At 43.6% G+C, this 17147-nt stretch overlaps 2 protein-coding genes across 7 annotated transcripts in view; one reads left to right on the plus strand and one right to left on the minus strand.

Moving 5' to 3' along the window:
* The window catches only part of PPT1 (palmitoyl-protein thioesterase 1), a 17218-nt gene extending 12956 nt beyond the window's left edge, over positions 1–4262 (plus strand). Inside the window, exons 8-9 of the mRNA XM_029227889.1 lie at positions 812–883; positions 2176–4262. Of these exons, the coding sequence (XP_029083722.1) occupies positions 812–883; positions 2176–2298 (195 nt within the window). The 3' untranslated portion in view covers positions 2299–4262. The remainder of the gene's footprint in view (positions 1–811; positions 884–2175) is intronic.
* Positions 3717–17147, minus strand: part of CAP1 (cyclase associated actin cytoskeleton regulatory protein 1) — a 25352-nt gene continuing 11921 nt past the window's right edge. For 2 of the 6 annotated variants that reach the window (XM_029227882.1, XM_029227884.1), the window contains exons 2-13: positions 16331–16452; positions 15601–15704; positions 13845–13922; positions 11961–12104; positions 11774–11859; positions 9782–9887; positions 8424–8601; positions 6517–6701; positions 6212–6335; positions 5971–6053; positions 5516–5659; positions 3719–4884 (exon numbers count right to left, since the gene is read on the minus strand). In XM_029227882.1, coding sequence (XP_029083715.1) covers positions 4801–4884; positions 5516–5659; positions 5971–6053; positions 6212–6335; positions 6517–6701; positions 8424–8601; positions 9782–9887; positions 11774–11859; positions 11961–12104; positions 13845–13922; positions 15601–15704; positions 16331–16442 — 1428 coding nt within the window. In that variant the 5' untranslated portion in view covers positions 16443–16452 and the 3' untranslated portion in view covers positions 3719–4800. Of the gene's footprint in view, positions 4885–5515; positions 5660–5970; positions 6054–6211; positions 6336–6516; positions 6702–8423; positions 8602–9781; positions 9888–11773; positions 11860–11960; positions 12105–13844; positions 13923–15600; positions 15705–16330; positions 16456–17147 lie in introns of all 6 variants that reach the window. The other 4 variants (XM_029227885.1, XM_029227888.1, XM_029227883.1 and 1 more) reach the window with 3 other exon arrangements.

The raw sequence follows: 17147 nt of genomic DNA on the forward strand, positions 1-17147 counted from the left end.
GACTAGGGATCGAACCCACGCCCCCTGCAGTGGAAGCGCAGCGTGCTAACCACTGCACCGCCAGGGAATTGCCTTTGCTCCCTCTTTTAAAGAATCATCAGCCTCTGTTCTATCAGCATTCATCACACTGTGTCAGAGCACCAGGGACTCGCAAACTACGCCTGTGGGCCAGATCCAGCCTGCCACATGCATTGGTATGGCCCACAAACTAAAAATGGTTTTTATATTTGTAAATGGTAGAAAAAAGTCAAAAGAATATTTGATGATGTGAAAATTACATGAAATTCAAATGTCCGTGTCTATAAATAAGGTTTCATTAGAATGCAGCTGTATTCATTCCAGAAATATTGCCCGTGGCAGCTTTTGCATTACAATGGCAGCATTTAGTAGCTGCAGCCACGTGGCCCTTGAAGCCTAAAATATTTTGTATTTGGTCTTTATGGAAGTTTGCTGACCCCCATGCTGAACAGTTGTTTCTGTGCATTGGACTAGAGCTTCTTGCAAACAGGGACTGTATACATATTCATCTTTGAATATTTAGACTTCAGCACAAGGATTTTCACAGAGTAGGTGCTCAATAATTGTAGGAAGCAGCAATTCTGGGGAGTTGGAAAGCTCTTTGGAATGATTAACTCATACCTCAGGACCCACCCTTAAGAAGAGATGACTCAAGACACGCTGTTTTCCCTCCTTGCCGCAGTGTTAGGGTGTTCAGTTTGTTGGTAGTCTTAGCTACTAGCCAGTCTTAAACCAGTTTGGCAGTATGCACCATGTGTCTGATCTGACCTCATTTCTTCCTTCTCTCCTGCAGTGGTTTGGATTTTACAGAAGTGGCCAAGCCAAGGAAACCATTCCCTTACAGGAGAGCACCCTGTACACACAGGTAACTGGGGAAGAGAGGCGCAGTCCTTTTCAGCTCCTGCTTCCGGAAGCTGCTAGGTGCTTTGGTGACAGACCTTGTCTTGTACACCCCAGCACAGCAGGTGCTCAAGAAGCGTCTGACTCGTGTCTGATGTGGACGAGGCTTGTTAGGCTGTTGACTGTTGCACTAGCTTACGAGGCATTGGTTTACCGAAGCCTACATCCTGAAGGTTGAAGGACCTGTACGTCATGTTTTCAGGCATGTACAAGGGACACATCATCTCTGACTCCTTCCTTCTGATAACAAGGTTTAGAACCAGCTTCCTTTGCTGAGGTGTAGTCCACTACAAATCCAAGAAGCCCCCACGCGTGACAGAAACATAGAGGGCTGTTACTTTAAAACAACAGATGCGCAAGTCCTGTTTTAAATCAGGCACTGACATGGGGAGCTCCTCCTGCAGGAGACTGAGGAACAGAGCTGTGAATTTTGTTCAGCAGTAGGTCCTGTTTCTCAAGCACAGGTGGCAGCATTTCACCACCTCCAGTTCTGAGGCCTTCCGTACTCTTAAGGCTTTTATCTTGGGAGATACTCTCCCAAAAATGCAGAAGTGTTACATCTGAACCACTTGCCTTCTTTCTATTCAGATTCCTCCAAGTAATTTCAGAGACCAATTGTCATCTCTTGGCTTTTCTCCTGCATCTGGTGCCCCATCTTGGGTGAGGTAAAAGGAAGCTAGGATCTGTTAAGAGTTTTGGATATTACAACTAAGAACTTGTCATGAAACTCAAACTGATGGTAGCTACAGCAGAAGCAACATTCTGGCACCATCATAACTGCTCATCTTCCCACCCATACTTGTTCTTCAGCACCCCAGCTGTGGGTCATGACATGTTCAGCTACAGGATATGAAAGTGTCTGAGTTTTGTTATCTAAGGGTTGGATCTGTTGTAAGTTATCTAGCTAATGTTCTCTTGTCTTTAGCTCAGTCCCACTTAACTTGACATTTTGAGGCAGTTTTGTCCATGGCCTGCCCACTCATAGTTGGTCCTCCAGAAGCTTTGGGAAACTTTTCAGAAAGCAGAATATAAAACTGTATAGAAGAATAACCTCAATTGCACATACATTTTTAATGCTTAGGAAAAGAACTGGAGGCAAGTATCCTTTTTGGCATTTTCAACAATGCACCTAAATTTTAATACTCAAAAGAAAAAAGACTGCATTTTGAGAATATATCTCAAGTTAACTTTCTTTACGATTTCACTGTGAAGCTTTTCATTAAGCCTCTTGATTAATTATGGCCTTTCTCTCCGCAGGACCGCCTGGGGCTAAAGGCAATGGACAATGCAGGACAGCTGGTGTTCCTGGCTCTCGAAGGGGACCATCTTCAACTGTCTGAAGCATGGTTTTATGCCCACATCATACCCTTCCTTGAGTGAAACCCTTGTAGTTTGCACCAGAGCTCAGGGAACCCCTCACACTTCCAAACCAGTTCCCTCCATGCCCAAGCCTGAGCTCAGATCCAGCTAGAAACTAATCCTTCTCTTGTCACCGTCTAACATGCCCTGCTTGGAAAGATCCAAGATAGGAATCTTATCCTTTGCCTCATCCTATCAGCATATGGTGTTGAATGCAAGTTTAATTAGCTAATAACCACGGAGATTGTTTTACAACCCTTTGATGTGGTCAGTGTTTTAGGAATCAGGAGTTTGCTGCAGGTCAGTGGCAGAACTGTGCCCAGGCCCGGAAGAGACTAAACAAACTAAACCAATGAGATAGAGTCTAAGGCAGATGCCTTCCTCAGGAAAATGTAGCCACATCTCAAGCCAAGAGGCCAGTACCCAGACCTAAGGTATTCACATAAATGCTTTCTCAGTTGTGCTGGTGGAGATTTGACCAGTGTTTGGAGAAGAAGTATTGCTTGGATGATGTGTCCACATAATTTCTTGAGGCTGTCCTCCTCTTTGTGTTGCTTTCTGTGGTATCTTAGCTATTATTAGACAAATTCGGGCAGTCCACCATCTTCCCTTGGTAGCACTTTTTTTTGTCTCCTCAGGTAGTGATGAATTTGTTGCTCTGTCACAAAAGGAGGGAACTAGCACCCAATTGGATTGCTTAAGGGAGGAAGTGTACATATTGCTTAACTTAGATGGGGTGGGGGAGGTTTAAAGAAAAATAGGAGGAGGTAGTTAGTTCTTTCCATTCCATCCTTGATGAACCTGCCCTTTCTAAATATGACTAGTGGTGTGGATTCTAGAGTCACTTTATTGCTGGCATTAGCAAAGAATGGGAGGAAAAATGCGAAGAGATCAGGCTTTCTAACTTCCATCTCAAAAATTTGAGATTACCGCACACTTCAAACTGCTTCTGATGTGTTCTGTGAAAAAAAGAGTGCTCAAAAAGCTTAGAGAGTATTCCATATCCCTTTTCTCCTCTTGAAGATCAACCCACCTTAGAATATTAAGGACTCTGAAAATTCCTGTTACAGTAAAGAAAACTAACCTTAATCTACCGTTTCCCACGCTATTTGAGCATGGACATCTTAACCCCCAACCCCTTATCCCATGAAAACCTAGCAACACTTTTTGGAAGATTGTTCTGCGGAATGCCAGTTTACGGAAGTGGGTAGCTATACTTGAGGGAAGCACTTTGTTAGTGCTGCAAAGTTTACCCTCTGTGATTTTTCTTTCACCTCTCTCAAGACTTTTCAACTAAGAGGATGAAAGGCAAGAAGTGGGGACGTGTGAAAATAATTTTATGAAGTTGTTTAAAATAAAGAGTAGTTTCTTATCCTTGGTGTCATTTTTCTTTTCGAAGTCCTTACATCTCTGTACAGCAAATATCATACATAAATACTAAGCAAGTTTGGTATTAATTTTATTCTATTTTCTGTATAACTTTAAGTACATAAAGGTTCATTTCCGCAGGCCTCAGGAAATGGGTAGAAATCACAGGACAATCTCTCTTCCCACCAAAAAAAGTTGCATATTTTGGTAAAGTGTTTGTCCTAGAGGAAAAACTGAAATTTACATTAGCAATGCTGTGCAAGATTTTTACACAAGACCTAAAACCAGCCTGCAATGGAGATTTTAGTCCTCTGTTCAGGTGCCCTGACAGAAGCCAAAAGCTGTTGAGCATGACAGGGCAAGGAAGCAATGAAGACGGATGATGGGCACCCAGCATGGAAGGAGGAAGGGAAGCCAGATTCCTGGGAATGGTGTGGTTTTCCTTTTTTTTTCTCTCTTTTTAAGTCATCTCTGTAGGAAGGTGCTGGGCAGGGGCCCGAGAGAGAGGAAGGGTCCAAGACTCCTTTAGCTGGCCTGGGTGCAGGGCACCACCACAGCAGCTAACACAGGACAACCTACTATCTCAGGTTCAGGCAGATGCAGGATGGAATGCAGAAGAAAAGGAATGCTTACAGGAAATCATTTTGCTTGGAATGCTAGATGGCCAAGCTTCAGCCTTTGGTCCCGTACAAACCCTTGCCTCACTTGTCAATAGTGAAAATTAGTTTAAGTTAGAAGAACCAACTAGGATCACACCAGCTTCTGCTACCTTCACGCTCATTGTTAGAAAAAGATTAACTTGTGTGAACATTGTGATCTGTTAATTCCTGGGGACTGCTTTATCCTTCCCCAAATAACCCCAAAGGCTGAAAGCTAAAACACACCTGTCCTGATGTGCAGTTCCTGAAGAATGGACTGGCTGTATGGTTGAGCTGATACGGAAAAGCTGCACCTTCCTGCAGAAGATCAAAGACCTGCTATCCCACCCCAAATCTCAGCCTGAGGTATATTTCAGTGAAGGCAGGTAGCTGTGCTTCTCAAAGCAGAGAAGCAGTTTAAGAGCAGAAAGGTAGAGGAAATCTAAAAAAGAACCGTCTTGATACAGATTTATCCCACGGTGTGAGGGAGAGGGCAAAGAACCCAGTGGCACTTCGCTTATCCAGCAATTTCTGTCACTGTGGTGACCAACTTCCGCCCATTCCATATGGTCTTGAACTGCTCGGGGACTGGGAACTCATTCTGCAAATAAAGAAACAACAGGTTTAAACCCAAGCTAGGCAATACCCTGGGGTTAATTAAATCTTAACTTTCTCCCAATGCTTGCTCGCACTAAACTCTGAGAGCAAGTAGGATGTAATGAGAGAGAAGCTGAATCCACCTGAGAAAGCAAGGCCATGGAACTGGCAGCGCACTAGCAGCGCCACATCTTCTAGACCACCTCCCCCACCGCTGACAGTGAAGCAGCAGCGCAGTGTAGGAACGAGAACAAAGGCTCCAAAGCTAGACAGATGTAGGTTTGAGCCTGTTTCTTACTGTTCACTGATCAGTGACCTTGCAGACTGTTAAACCTACGAGGCGTAGATGGGAATGTGTATGGCTTCATGGCACCAGCTCAATAGGGTGCTGTGATTCAATCCCATTCCTTTTTGACTACCCTGAGCATCTCCTCTGCCTAAGAAAGGCAGAAACCACCCTCCTTTGGGGGTCTACTTCGTGGGACTACCTCATGTGTCTGTGCCTGAGGTGTGCACTGCTGGGCTGCACCCACTTGGTGCAGAGTGTCCATCAGCTGCGCTGGAAGACTTCTCCAACGCAAGTCTTCAGTCCCTTCTGATTTCAGACCATACTACTAAAGAGATAAGGAACTTACAAAGTCATCGCCTTCTGTAGGAATGAGGACATTCATCTCAGAAGATTTGGCACTGACTATCTCACAATCCAGTGAATTCTTGCTCAGGTAAACGTGGCAGCCATCTGTTTTGTTGATGGAAATGGTTGGCACTTTACCCATTACCTGCAGGGGAAACCAAGAGCATTGAGTCCCAGCAGCCAGCAGAACAAGTTAGCTGTGGGAAAAGCTTTCACTGTTTCACGGGATTACATGAAAAACTCACAGGTGTACAAGATACTGGATACTAGGGGCGGGTGAGAATGGGTACTGGAAAGAGCTCATGATAAGGGCCAACTCTTCCTGCCACATCCAAAGCAGCTCAGCTTACAGACTCTGTAGAGTCAGATTCCCACCACAGCAACATCTGTGGGTCGGCTGTGTCTCTTTCAATTAATTCCTCAGGGACTAAAGGAAGGAGCCAAGTATCAAGTTACCTGAACTTTGACATCCCTACTATTGATTATCTCCACAATGCCCACCACGTCATCGAACACCAGACCGAGTTTCTTACAGTTATCTAGGAGAAGAAAGGGAGCGGGTCAACAGTATAACTTTAAAGGAAAGTACTCGATTTAAGAATTAAGAATTTAAGAATCTCTAGAAATAGGGTAGGTATGGTTCCAGCCCTCTCAAGCTCTAGGACAGAGCCTGCCTAGGTCAACAACAAGAACTCACCTACTGTAATGGAGTTAATTTTGCCCTTGATTTGCAATGTTGAGTTGACACACTTGAATATGTAAGCCACCTGTTTCAGCTCTGTGTCATCTACCACCAGGTTGGAAACATTCTCCTGATTTTCCTGTTAAAGAGATACCCCTTTTAGGAATCTCATCATTAAGCACGTGCCACCCCAAAACACAGACTATGCCAAACTTTCATTCTTGCAATCTAAGCCAGAACCCTGTACTCATTTGGCTGTGCTCCGTTTAATCGCTTTGTCCCCACTCCTTGTTCCCCCAGTCCTGGCATTTTTAACTCACCACTCTCCACTTCTTGCCCTCCAGTTCAAGTAGAGCTGGCTCCTTCTTTGTGACTGGTTTGGGGGAAGGACTGACTCCTGGTTTAGATGCAGAGAATGGTTTGGGGCCACTTCGTACTGGAGCACTCTGAGCCTTCAAGGCAGGGTTCTTGTGAGTCTTCAAGTCATCAGATACATGTTTCAGGGCTGTAAGAACAACAGCTGCCTTGTTCCTGTCCTTCATACCAGGGCTTTGGGCTGAGGCAATAACCAACTTCTGCTATCAGAAGTTAAACTGATCCTTAAGAAAAAATTCAAAGCCCCAAACCAGAGCCTTTGAGATGTTCTCTCACACACAGCTTTGGAGAAGCACTTTTATAATTTTTCTTCTACCCCAAGATTAAATTATAAAGTTCCATTAAAAAAAAAAAAAAAAGTGGAATGTGTGTGTTTGGGGGGATGGGATGGGTATGTAAAAAGATCTAGAAAGACATACTAAGTATCAGTATATACTCACAAAATACGTACGTAGCTTTTAAAGCAACAGAGGAAGAAAAAGTAGTATGTGATAATAAAGAAAATTTGGTAAAAGGAAAAAAACCCTCACAGCTAACCTACGACCTCCAATCAGTGTTAGCATTTGAAACTCCCCTTCCAATAATTTTTCTATTCAGTTGTTTTTTATTTAGATATAAGCATGCACACTGTTAAGAAATTTGGTTTAACCAATTAACACAATAAAAATTTTCTCAAGTTAACCTATAGTTTCTAACAATATCTTTTTTGGGGGCTTCCCTGGTGGCGCAGTGGTTAAGAATCCGCCTGCCAATGCAGGGGACATGGTTTCGAGCCCTGGTCCAGGAAGATCCCACATGCCGCGAAGCAACTAAGCCCATGAGCCACAACTACTGAGTCTGCACTCTAGAGCCCGTGAGCCACAACTACTGAGCCCACATGCCACAACTACTGAAGCCCACGCGTCTAGAGCCCGTGCTCCGCAACAAGAGAAGCCACCGCAATGAGAAGCCTGTGCACCGCAACGAAGAGTAGCCCCCACTCGCCCCAACTAGAGAAAGCCTGAGTGCAGCGACGAAGACTCAACACAGCCAAAAATAAGTAAATAAATATATTTAATAAATAAATAAAAATCTTTTTTTTAAGGAAAAACATTCGATAATCACCCTCAACAGGCTGACACGTGCCTTGCTTGTGGACACGGCCCAATCTATATAACCAATACTGGCGTTTCAGCTCCACCACTCCTAAACACTGCATGGTTCACTGCAGAAAAAGATTTAATGGCTGCATAGTATTGCGTCAAGAGGAACATACCACAGTTAACCATTTCTCTTACAGTGGGATATACAGGTTGTTACACCATTTTTAGCTACTGTGAACAACAATGTATAAAAGTTGTTCTTCCAGTGTTTTTATAGGTAGATTCCTAGGAGACTGCTGTATAATTTAGACTTCCACCTACTGTGTATAAGGGTGTCTACTTTCTCTACACCAACATCAGGTCATTCTTACGCAAATTTTCCATATGACTAACATACACCCTCTGAGGACGTGAACCACCCCCTCCAAGATGACCTCCTGAAGAGACCGCATGGTAAATGGGAAAAAGCTCTGGGGAAAACGGCCAGCACCAGGTCTTGGCACCACAGGGTAGGTACTCTGTATATGCCCCTTAATATTAAATCACTTTCCTCTGGGGAGAGAGATTCCCCCAACTATAATGAGCCATTGTCAATTTCCATTTGAGCCAGCTCTGCTATCCCTTTAGGCAACCTGAAGGAATGTGACACCCCAAATGAATCTCCCATATACAAACCACGGTTCTGGTTTACAGACTGTCAGGTCTCTAGTTGGTAAGTTCTTGCCAAAACAACTTATTCACCAACTCTTCTTGCCAAAGCATTCACTTACCATGTGTGATGCTCTCCCCCTGATTAATCTGTGCAAACAGTGCTGAGCGTGAAGCAGACTCATCTGAGCCTGAACTGGTGGGGGCTGGAGGGGGAGGTGGGCCTGGTGGGGGGGGAGGAGGACCCGATCCAGCAGAGGGTCCCGATGGCAATCCACTCAGTTCTTTTGCCACAGGCCCCTGGAACAGTAAGTGCAGGTAACACAGTCAGCGTCTCTTCCCCTCTGTACCATCCCCAATAGGGCCCTGCATGTGTCCAAGATACATAGGGTACCCACTGTGGCCCTTGATGCAATGATTAATGCTCCCTACCCACACCCAACTTGGCTTTATTCCTTCTCACCCTTTCCCAAGGATCCAACTCAACTCCGTTTTTCAACCTTCACATTTTTCCATTGGCCTCTACCTAATTCCAGCTCTGAACCTATAGTTCTAAATACTTAGTGTGTCACTGGTACCTCAGACTCACAAAGTCCAAGACTGATTTCACCATCACACCCATGTCTCTATTTCAGTGAGAGATATTATCATCCAAGCTTGACCATTCAATCTTCTTTGAGTCTTCCAACCCCCTCAATCTCATTAAATCAGTTTATTACCTTGGTTATATCTCATTCTTTTTTGTACCAGCCCCTAGCACCATGAGCACTTCCATAGTCTGAGCATAAGCCCTTACCCCTAACCTATATACTAAGACTCTTTTAAGGACAAATAGGATCATTATCACTCTCTTGCTCAAATACCTCTGATAGTTACTTATCACCTATTATAAAGTCTAAAAGTCTCAACTACCTTCCTTTCCAGCCTTTCCTCCTAAATATGTGACTCTCTCTCCTTATTGAAGCCAGATGACCAATCTCTACACTTACTCTGCATTTACTCTGTTTAAGCTTTGCTGTTTACTAGTATTCCCATTTCTCCCACTTCTGTCCTATACCTGAAAAGTCTGAGTATACCTCTTCAAAGTACAGTCTCTCCCAGTGAGAATCATTCTTCTCTTCTTCATACTCTGTAGCGTGTACCTTTATTATAGCACTTAGCTTGGTGATTTGAAGTGGGGTTTCATATCTGTATTTTTAAGCTTCTTGAGGGTTGGCACAGTGTAACTCATTCATCTATCTCTCCTTCCAGCCCAATCATTGTCCCTGACCCATGTTTACTGACGCTGAATAGAACTGACTATTCCTTCTCTGACCCTTGCTTTCTTTACTCTTTTTCCCCTTTCCTTCTCTCCTTTTTCTTTCTACCCTCCACTGTGAAGACTAACATTCCTTCTTAGACCTTGGTAGTGCTAAAGTCTAAGAAACCTGCAGATTCTGGAGGTTTCCTGGAGCGATGAAGGGAGGGGAGGAGCACTCACCGTTTTGCTCCAGGCCAGGCCAGTGGCATGGAACTCCTTAATGTAAGCCTGCAGCTCTGTCCATATACTCAAGTAAGCTTTGACCCAGTCCACATGCTTCTTATCCCTGGGAGAATTAAAGAAGAACTCATCACAGGCAGTCAGGGTACATTACAATAGTGATTCCAGGTCCCCTCCTATCTGTGAACTCACATCCTCTTGCCTGTGGCGTTTTTTAGGCTCTGCTCAACGGCGTAACTGAGCTTTCCTTCTTTTTTTGAACCTATTCTCTTACCCTAATTAGACCAAAGTCCATATGGATAGGGACTCCAGATTATATCTTTCTATCTCTTACAGCAGTATTCCTCAAACATTTTTTAAAAGTAGCAAAACCACTATTTCAAAGTAGACCTTAGGCAGAACCTAATATACAAAACTGATAAAAGCAAACATTCCGTGCATCACTGTGGATCTCTAGGACTCCAAGAAACTCAAGTGCCTTATAGCATAATGCCTTATGTCAAAAGTATGCCCTCCTCCTAAGAAATTAAAAATAAAAACTTCTGTTAGGAGGAAATAATCAGTATTAAATTACAGAAACAGCACTGCACTATAGTTCAAGTCTCCTCTCTCTCTCTAATTTAAAAAAAAAGTTAAAAAAATTTTTTTGGCTGCGTTTGGGTCTTCATTGCTGTGCGTGGGCTATCTCTAGTAGTGGCGAGTGGGAGGCTACTCTTCGTTGCGGTGCGTGGGCTTCTCATTGCGGTGGCTTCTCTTGTTGCAGACTGCCAGCTCTAGGCCCGTGGGCTTCAGTAGTTGTGGCACGCGGGCTCAGTAGTTGTGGCTCGCGGGCTCTAGAGCACAGGCTCAGTAGTTGTGGCGCACGGGCTTAGCTGCTCTGCGGCATGTGGGATCTTCCCCAACCAGGGATCAAACCTGTGTCCCCTGCATTGGCAGGTGGATTCTTAACCACTGCGCCACCAGGGAAGTCCTCCTCTCTTCTTATACATTATTAGCTGGAAGAGTTTATGATTGTTTAGCTTAAAGCCTAATTTCCTCAACTGTAAATTGCAGAGTATACGGTGGAGTATAATGAAAACATTGTGATGCTTAATCCCAGGTTACTGGAAGGACCAAGGAGCGGCCTGGTGTTCTGGGACATTTTTCACCCACATGAAGGCTTATTCCTTCACAGATGTTGGATAACTGATGATGTACGGAAGAAAGGAAGGGTTTGGAGAGTTATGCAGCTAAGTAATAGCTGCCTGCAGTCACTCCAGCTCAAAACCAGCAATGGAGAAGTAGACACTGGTGGCCACGTGTGGTTGGACGTACAATGACTCCCCTTGTGCAATACCTGCAGTGGTCAGGCAGCCTTCATCTCACTTTACCTGACCACGTGAATAGTCAGGGTAATTTTCTAGTAAATCTTACTGAATCTTTTGCAACTGGGCCAGTTAGAAGTTTTCAACAAAGGAACAAAATCTTGACCACACAGGCAAATAAAAGGGCATTAGACCATTTTACCTCCTAAACCTGGAAGGGTAAGGATGAGAAGACTCAAAAGTCCTCTACAGGGCTTCCCTGGTGGCGCAGTGGTTGAGAGTCCGCCTGCCGACGCAGGGGACATGGGTTCGTGCCCCGGTCCGGGAAGATCCCACATGCTGCGGAGTGGCTGGGCCCGTGAGCCATGGCCGCTGGGCCTGCGCGTCCGGAGCCTATGCTCCGCAACGGGAGAGGCCACAACAGCGAGAGGCCCCCAAACCGAAAAAAAAAAAAAAAAAAAAAGCCCTCTACAAACCCTGGAGAAAAAGCAGAAGAGGAAACAGAAACACTTCCTGCTTGCAAATACAGCTTCTATGAGCCAATATCTATCAAACTTTCCAAAAAGCAGCCCTGAGATAAGAGAACCAACACAGCAGCCAAAGGCAGTCTTAACTTAACACAAAGCACTACTCCAGCAGGTAACCAGCTGGGTTTGTGCTTTACCCCTTGAAGACAGGCTGGACTTACACATCTTTGTACTCCTTGAGAACTCGGTTTGTATAAAACATGGCAGCATCATTCATTTCCTTCACATAGGGACCAGGCTTGGGAGCCTAGAAAAAGAGAAGCTGTCAGTGACTTGGGGCCTCTCCAGCCACATCACCTTGCCTCTTTCAATCTGTCACTTCCCTCCCATGGAAGCTGTGCCGCTCACCATAGCCACCCAGCCCAGGGCCTGGATACTTTCGCTGACACCTGACAGGTGATTGAACAACTTGCTGCCTCTGTTCTTCTCCCGAAAGGTTATCACTTCTTGGATCTGCTCGGAGATGGGTGCCAACAAATCGGAAAGCTTATTCTAGAAAAAGATGCAAGAAAAGACTGAGGTTAGTGTATTTTTATAGAAGCCTTTATGTTGCTCAACTCTGATCCTCAAGGTAAGAATCCTTCACGAACTAAACCAAGCATGCAAATAAACTCTGTACTTATCTTGCAAAGATTCACACGGCTACAATACTGCTCATCATCTCACTCTCCTTAGACAGCTCTAACTACCCAGGCTGGATTTTGTGGTTCTTCATGATCAGGACCCATACTCCAGCTGTACCACAAAATTCTACCATTTCTGCCACTTGCCTCTTTTCTGTCCCACTAACAGCAGACACTAGTTCATTTCTGGGCTCCTCTCTTTCCATCTATCCGTGTGCTCCTCTGCGTCATGAGGGACAGCACTCCACCAACCACACCGGCCTCCTACAGCATCTATCGTCAGCATAACCAATTCTGGCACCTTATCACACACCAGCACAATTTATTAACGGACCCATGTAAACATGCTTTTCTTTGTCATTGATTCTTCAAAGACAAGGGCTTTGTCTTAGCCCTCTTTTATAATCCGTATAGCCCTCAACACGCTGCTAGCCATAGAGCAGCTGCTGAGAAGAGATCTGTTGAATCAAATGCAATTAGAGGGCTTGGCACTTGAGCAGACAGCTTAGCAAAATGGATGAATCTTGTGCTTCTGTGTTTTCATCCTTCATCCGAAGCCTGGTTTCCTGAACATCTCATTTCTCAGATCTTAGCATGAGAACAGTCTAAAGCAGGAGTCGGCAAACTTTCTGTAAAGAGCCAGACTGTAAACATTTCTGGCTTTGCAGGCCATACGGTCTCTGTTGCTATTTTTCAACTCTGCCGCTGTAGTGCACAAAGCAGCAACAGACAATACTTAAAAGAATGGACATGGCTGTGTTCCAAAAAAAACTTCATTTAAAATAGGTGTCAGGCCAGATTTGGCCTGCAGACTACAGTCTGCCAATCCTCGATCTAAAGCAAGGGAAAGATAATAATGTCTCAGCTGCCTGATTTGTTGTGGAAAGTGTGGGCTTGGAAAAAAGGTTTAGACAAAATGCTTTAACTATTCAAGACAGATTAAAAATTAGAGTCTAACATATTTAACATTATCTTATGCTATTTTTACTTTATTTAGGCATGCCAAGGGTTCACAGGTTTTAATACAGCATTAGTAGGAAGACTTATTTTATTAGCCTTCTGCCTAGGAAAGCCAAATGCAAAAAGAAGAAATGAAACAAAACTAAAATGTTTGGCTCTGAGAAAAATCTAAATTTTCTCTAATTTATTTTCATACTTGTGGCAGCATAAAATCTTGAGGTAGGAATAAAGTTAAAGAGAGATGCCTAACCACTGAAGCGTGAGGGGAGAAGCAGTACTTTAGGAGTTTTAGGATCTCCCCAGCAGCCTTACTAAGCCCACCCATAGTGGAGCAAGAGAACCACTCTCTAGGTCCCAAAGGGCATAAGGGACAATATGATGAATTTGGGCTAAGAATGTCTATTGAGAGAAGCAGCAAAGTCCCAGGGATAACTACAGTCCTAAGTAAAATGATAGAAAAAAAGCCATTAGAGCCCAATAAATATATACTCAATGGCACATTCCCACAGTGGCGCTTAAAATCTGACTCTCCCTCTGGGACTTGGTGTGAACATAACGAGCCTAGTAGGTCTATCTTAGCATGTTGTGATAGCTTAGCAGAAAGCTCTCAACCTGTCCTGTGCATCAAACCAACTAGTAATGAACTTACGCCTGCTGGCTGCTGGCATTGAGAGGCTGTAACCAAGAGCGCTCGCTCCAACTTCAGACCCGTGTGGACCATCTCCGCCTGAAAAGGAGAGGAAAGGAGAAGAATCAGCTATCAATGACACTTTACAACTGGAGAGGTCCTGGTAAGAATAACCTGAAACCTCCACTTGCATGTACTCTGGTAGCAACCCAGGCACTTCATGTTGATTTCTTCAAGTACTCCTGATTCTTGGGACTGATGGCAGACTAATATATCATTATTCCTGCTGGAACTAATCAGGGATATAATCCAGAGTTGGAAATGAAGATAATTGGGGCTAGCTTTCGATGAAGTCAAGTCAGCAACTGAACATGCAGTGCGATATGCAGTGCAGTGAAAATCCCTCTTACCTCTCATCACCTCCCCCGCCCTCCCAAATCTGTTCTCAAGAACTAGAGGTAAGAGTTAAAGCAAAAACCTAAATTTATGCCTCAAATTCTCAAGGTATTTACTCCTTTGTGTTAAAGCTATTTTTCAAATGTTGGACCATGACCTATCACAGGTAATTAAATCAACTTTGTGACCCCATAACCTGCACTTTATTAAGTGAAGGAGAATAGAACAATGAGTGCAATACATCAACTGGAAATTATTTCCAAAAAAAAAAAAGTGCAACACAAGTAGCATAACGTGAAACTTATATCTTAGCTACAAATATGCATTTCTTTCTTTCTTTTTCTTTCTTTTTTTGGCTGTGCTGTGCGGCATGCGGGATCTTAGTTCCCCAACCAGGTATCGAACTCATGCCCCCTGCAGTGGAAGTGCAGTGTCTTAACCACTGGACCACCAGGGAAGTCCCACAAATATGTATTTCTTACTGAAGGTCATGACCAAGAGTTTAAGAAACATGAGGCTATAAGCACTACAAATACAAAAATTCAAATTGAAGTCATATATTTTTTCGGGATTTGTATTTTTAAAATATAAAAGTAAAAAAATATATATATAAGTGATACGTTTTAAAACCTTTTCAAATGTGACCTACTGTATAAAGTAAAAATGCAAGTCCCACACTCCTATCTAAGTCCCAGTCCCACTCTCTAGAGTTAACACCATTGCTAACAGATGGTATATAAGAGGCTCCAAATAGCTCTTCCAAAGATCAAGCAACCAGTTTTGCTGACGGGTCAGGAAGATCCTAAACATGGTTCTTGCTGACAAAGGATCACTTAGAAGACTAGCAGGAGGATTCTGGGTCTCAGAGAGAGAGACAGAGTAGGGGCGGGGGTGACAACGTGGGTAGCAGCACATGAAGGGAGGTTGGTGGAGAGGCACCTGTCATTGCCTACTTCACATTCGTACTGTGGGCTAAGTATGAAAATAACTCACATTAGCATAGCTTTAGCATAAGTACCATGCTTAGTTTTATAAATGCTAAGTCATGATGATGACTCCTTTGAATAAGCCACCCCAGGCTTGGTTATATAACACACTGGGATCAGACTGGTAGCATGTTCTCACTACAAAGATGAACCAAGCCACATTTTATGCACGAAGCAAACTATCTGTATAAAAGAAGCCCATGCGGAATACGTGATAAAAGCAGGGAGCCTGGAAAAACCTGAGGAAATGTTCCAGTGCGTGGACTGAGTTCCTCAGTGCAGGTAGAAGAGAAGGAGCCAGGAGCCTCTCAAGGGGCTCTTCAACCAAGAATGAGTAGGATCTGAAGAAAGCCACCAGTCCTTAAAAGAGGGAAAAAGGGGCCAAACCTCCTTACATGCTTCTGCACATCTCCCCCAATCTCTTTACTGATCTTGAGGTACTCTGCCACAGGACCGGCCAAGAGTGAGTCAAATGCTTGCACATATGGAGTCGTTCCTGCTGAAGACAGACACACCACGAAGAACTGGTCATACATCAGAAAGAGGATTTGTTAAAGGCACTTCCATATGAAAGCAGAGAGGCAAGGTAACACACTAAACAGAAGGCTGGAGCATGAGTCAGGAGCCTGTGTTCTAGCTCCAGAACCACCATTAACTTCTTGTGCGACCCTGGCTAAGTCCCCTTTTCTTGCTGAGCTTAATTTTCTTTACCAATAGAATGAAAATAAACAAAATGATCCCCCTCAAGGTTCCTTTTAGCTCTAACATTCTGATTCAATTGGGCATGTGCAAAATGGCCAATTTGCCAATTGTCTGGAGAGAGGAAATTTAGTATCACTTGTCATTTGACTTATACTGGAGTCATTTTGCTAAAGAAAGAACAGGAAATATCACACAAGCAGGAAGTTCTCGTGTTAAAATAACTTAACCACAGGCCTCCCTGCACAAGTCACTTCCTCCCTTATCTGTTCACAGCAATAACGAATTATAGGCAATGAACTTTCTAGATTAAACGTTTTAGGGAGTTAGCTCCAAAGGAAGGAATATACTGTGACAGAAGAATTTCCAGCCAGGACACCAAGTATTCACCACTCAAGGTATTCTGCTGGCTTGTATGCTGCTTACCTTTTGCAGCACTGTCTGCATACCCACAGTGCATGTCAGAGGCCTGGGAGACTGCCTCCAGGCGGCCCACTGCTCTCTCCAACCTTTCTACCAGATTTTGCATGTCAGCCATAATGTAGCACCTGCTGAAACAGATCAAATGTCATTTGTTGTTTTAATATTACATAGAACCTAGGGAGGAAAGAAAAAAAGAATACCCTGGGAGTGAAGAGGATGCCAATTCTGAGGAACAGAATCATTTTACAGTAAAATAAGATGGAAGATAGTCTAGCATATTTGCAAAATCATAGAGACTTCATTAAGCAAAAGAACTACCCAGGAAACAGTGTTAACTGAAAGCAAATGCTTACTCATTCAAATACTTACTGAATATTTACTATATCACCAAATAAATATTTGTGTAAGAATTTAGAATTTACAAAGTACAGTCTCATATATTATCTCAGTTTAAGCCTCTCAACAACTATTTAAGAATGGAAAGATAATTACTATATTCTCAGAGATAGGAAACAATTTCAGTGAAGTTAAATGACTTGCCTATAGTCTCACAGTTAGCTGGTAGGGAAGCCAGTCCTCAAATTCAAGCCTTATGGCTCTAAGTTTTGTGTTTTTTCCTACAACATCCTGCTGCCTACATATGGAATGCCCAAAACCAAGATGAATAGGGTATTTATCCTGCCCCCAATAACTTACAGTCTAATAGAGAAGACTTTACATGTGCACTAACAACTGTAAAACAAATAGAAAAAAAAAATTAAGGTGACATAAGTTGCAGAGAGAATAACACAGGATTTCAGAGAGGGGAAGAATATATCAG

Source organism: Monodon monoceros, unplaced genomic scaffold (assembly GCF_005190385.1).
Source record: "Monodon monoceros isolate NGI ecotype Baffin Bay Population unplaced genomic scaffold, NGI_Narwhal_1 Super_Scaffold_18, whole genome shotgun sequence".
NCBI classification, from domain to species: Eukaryota; Metazoa; Chordata; class Mammalia; order Artiodactyla; family Monodontidae; genus Monodon; species Monodon monoceros.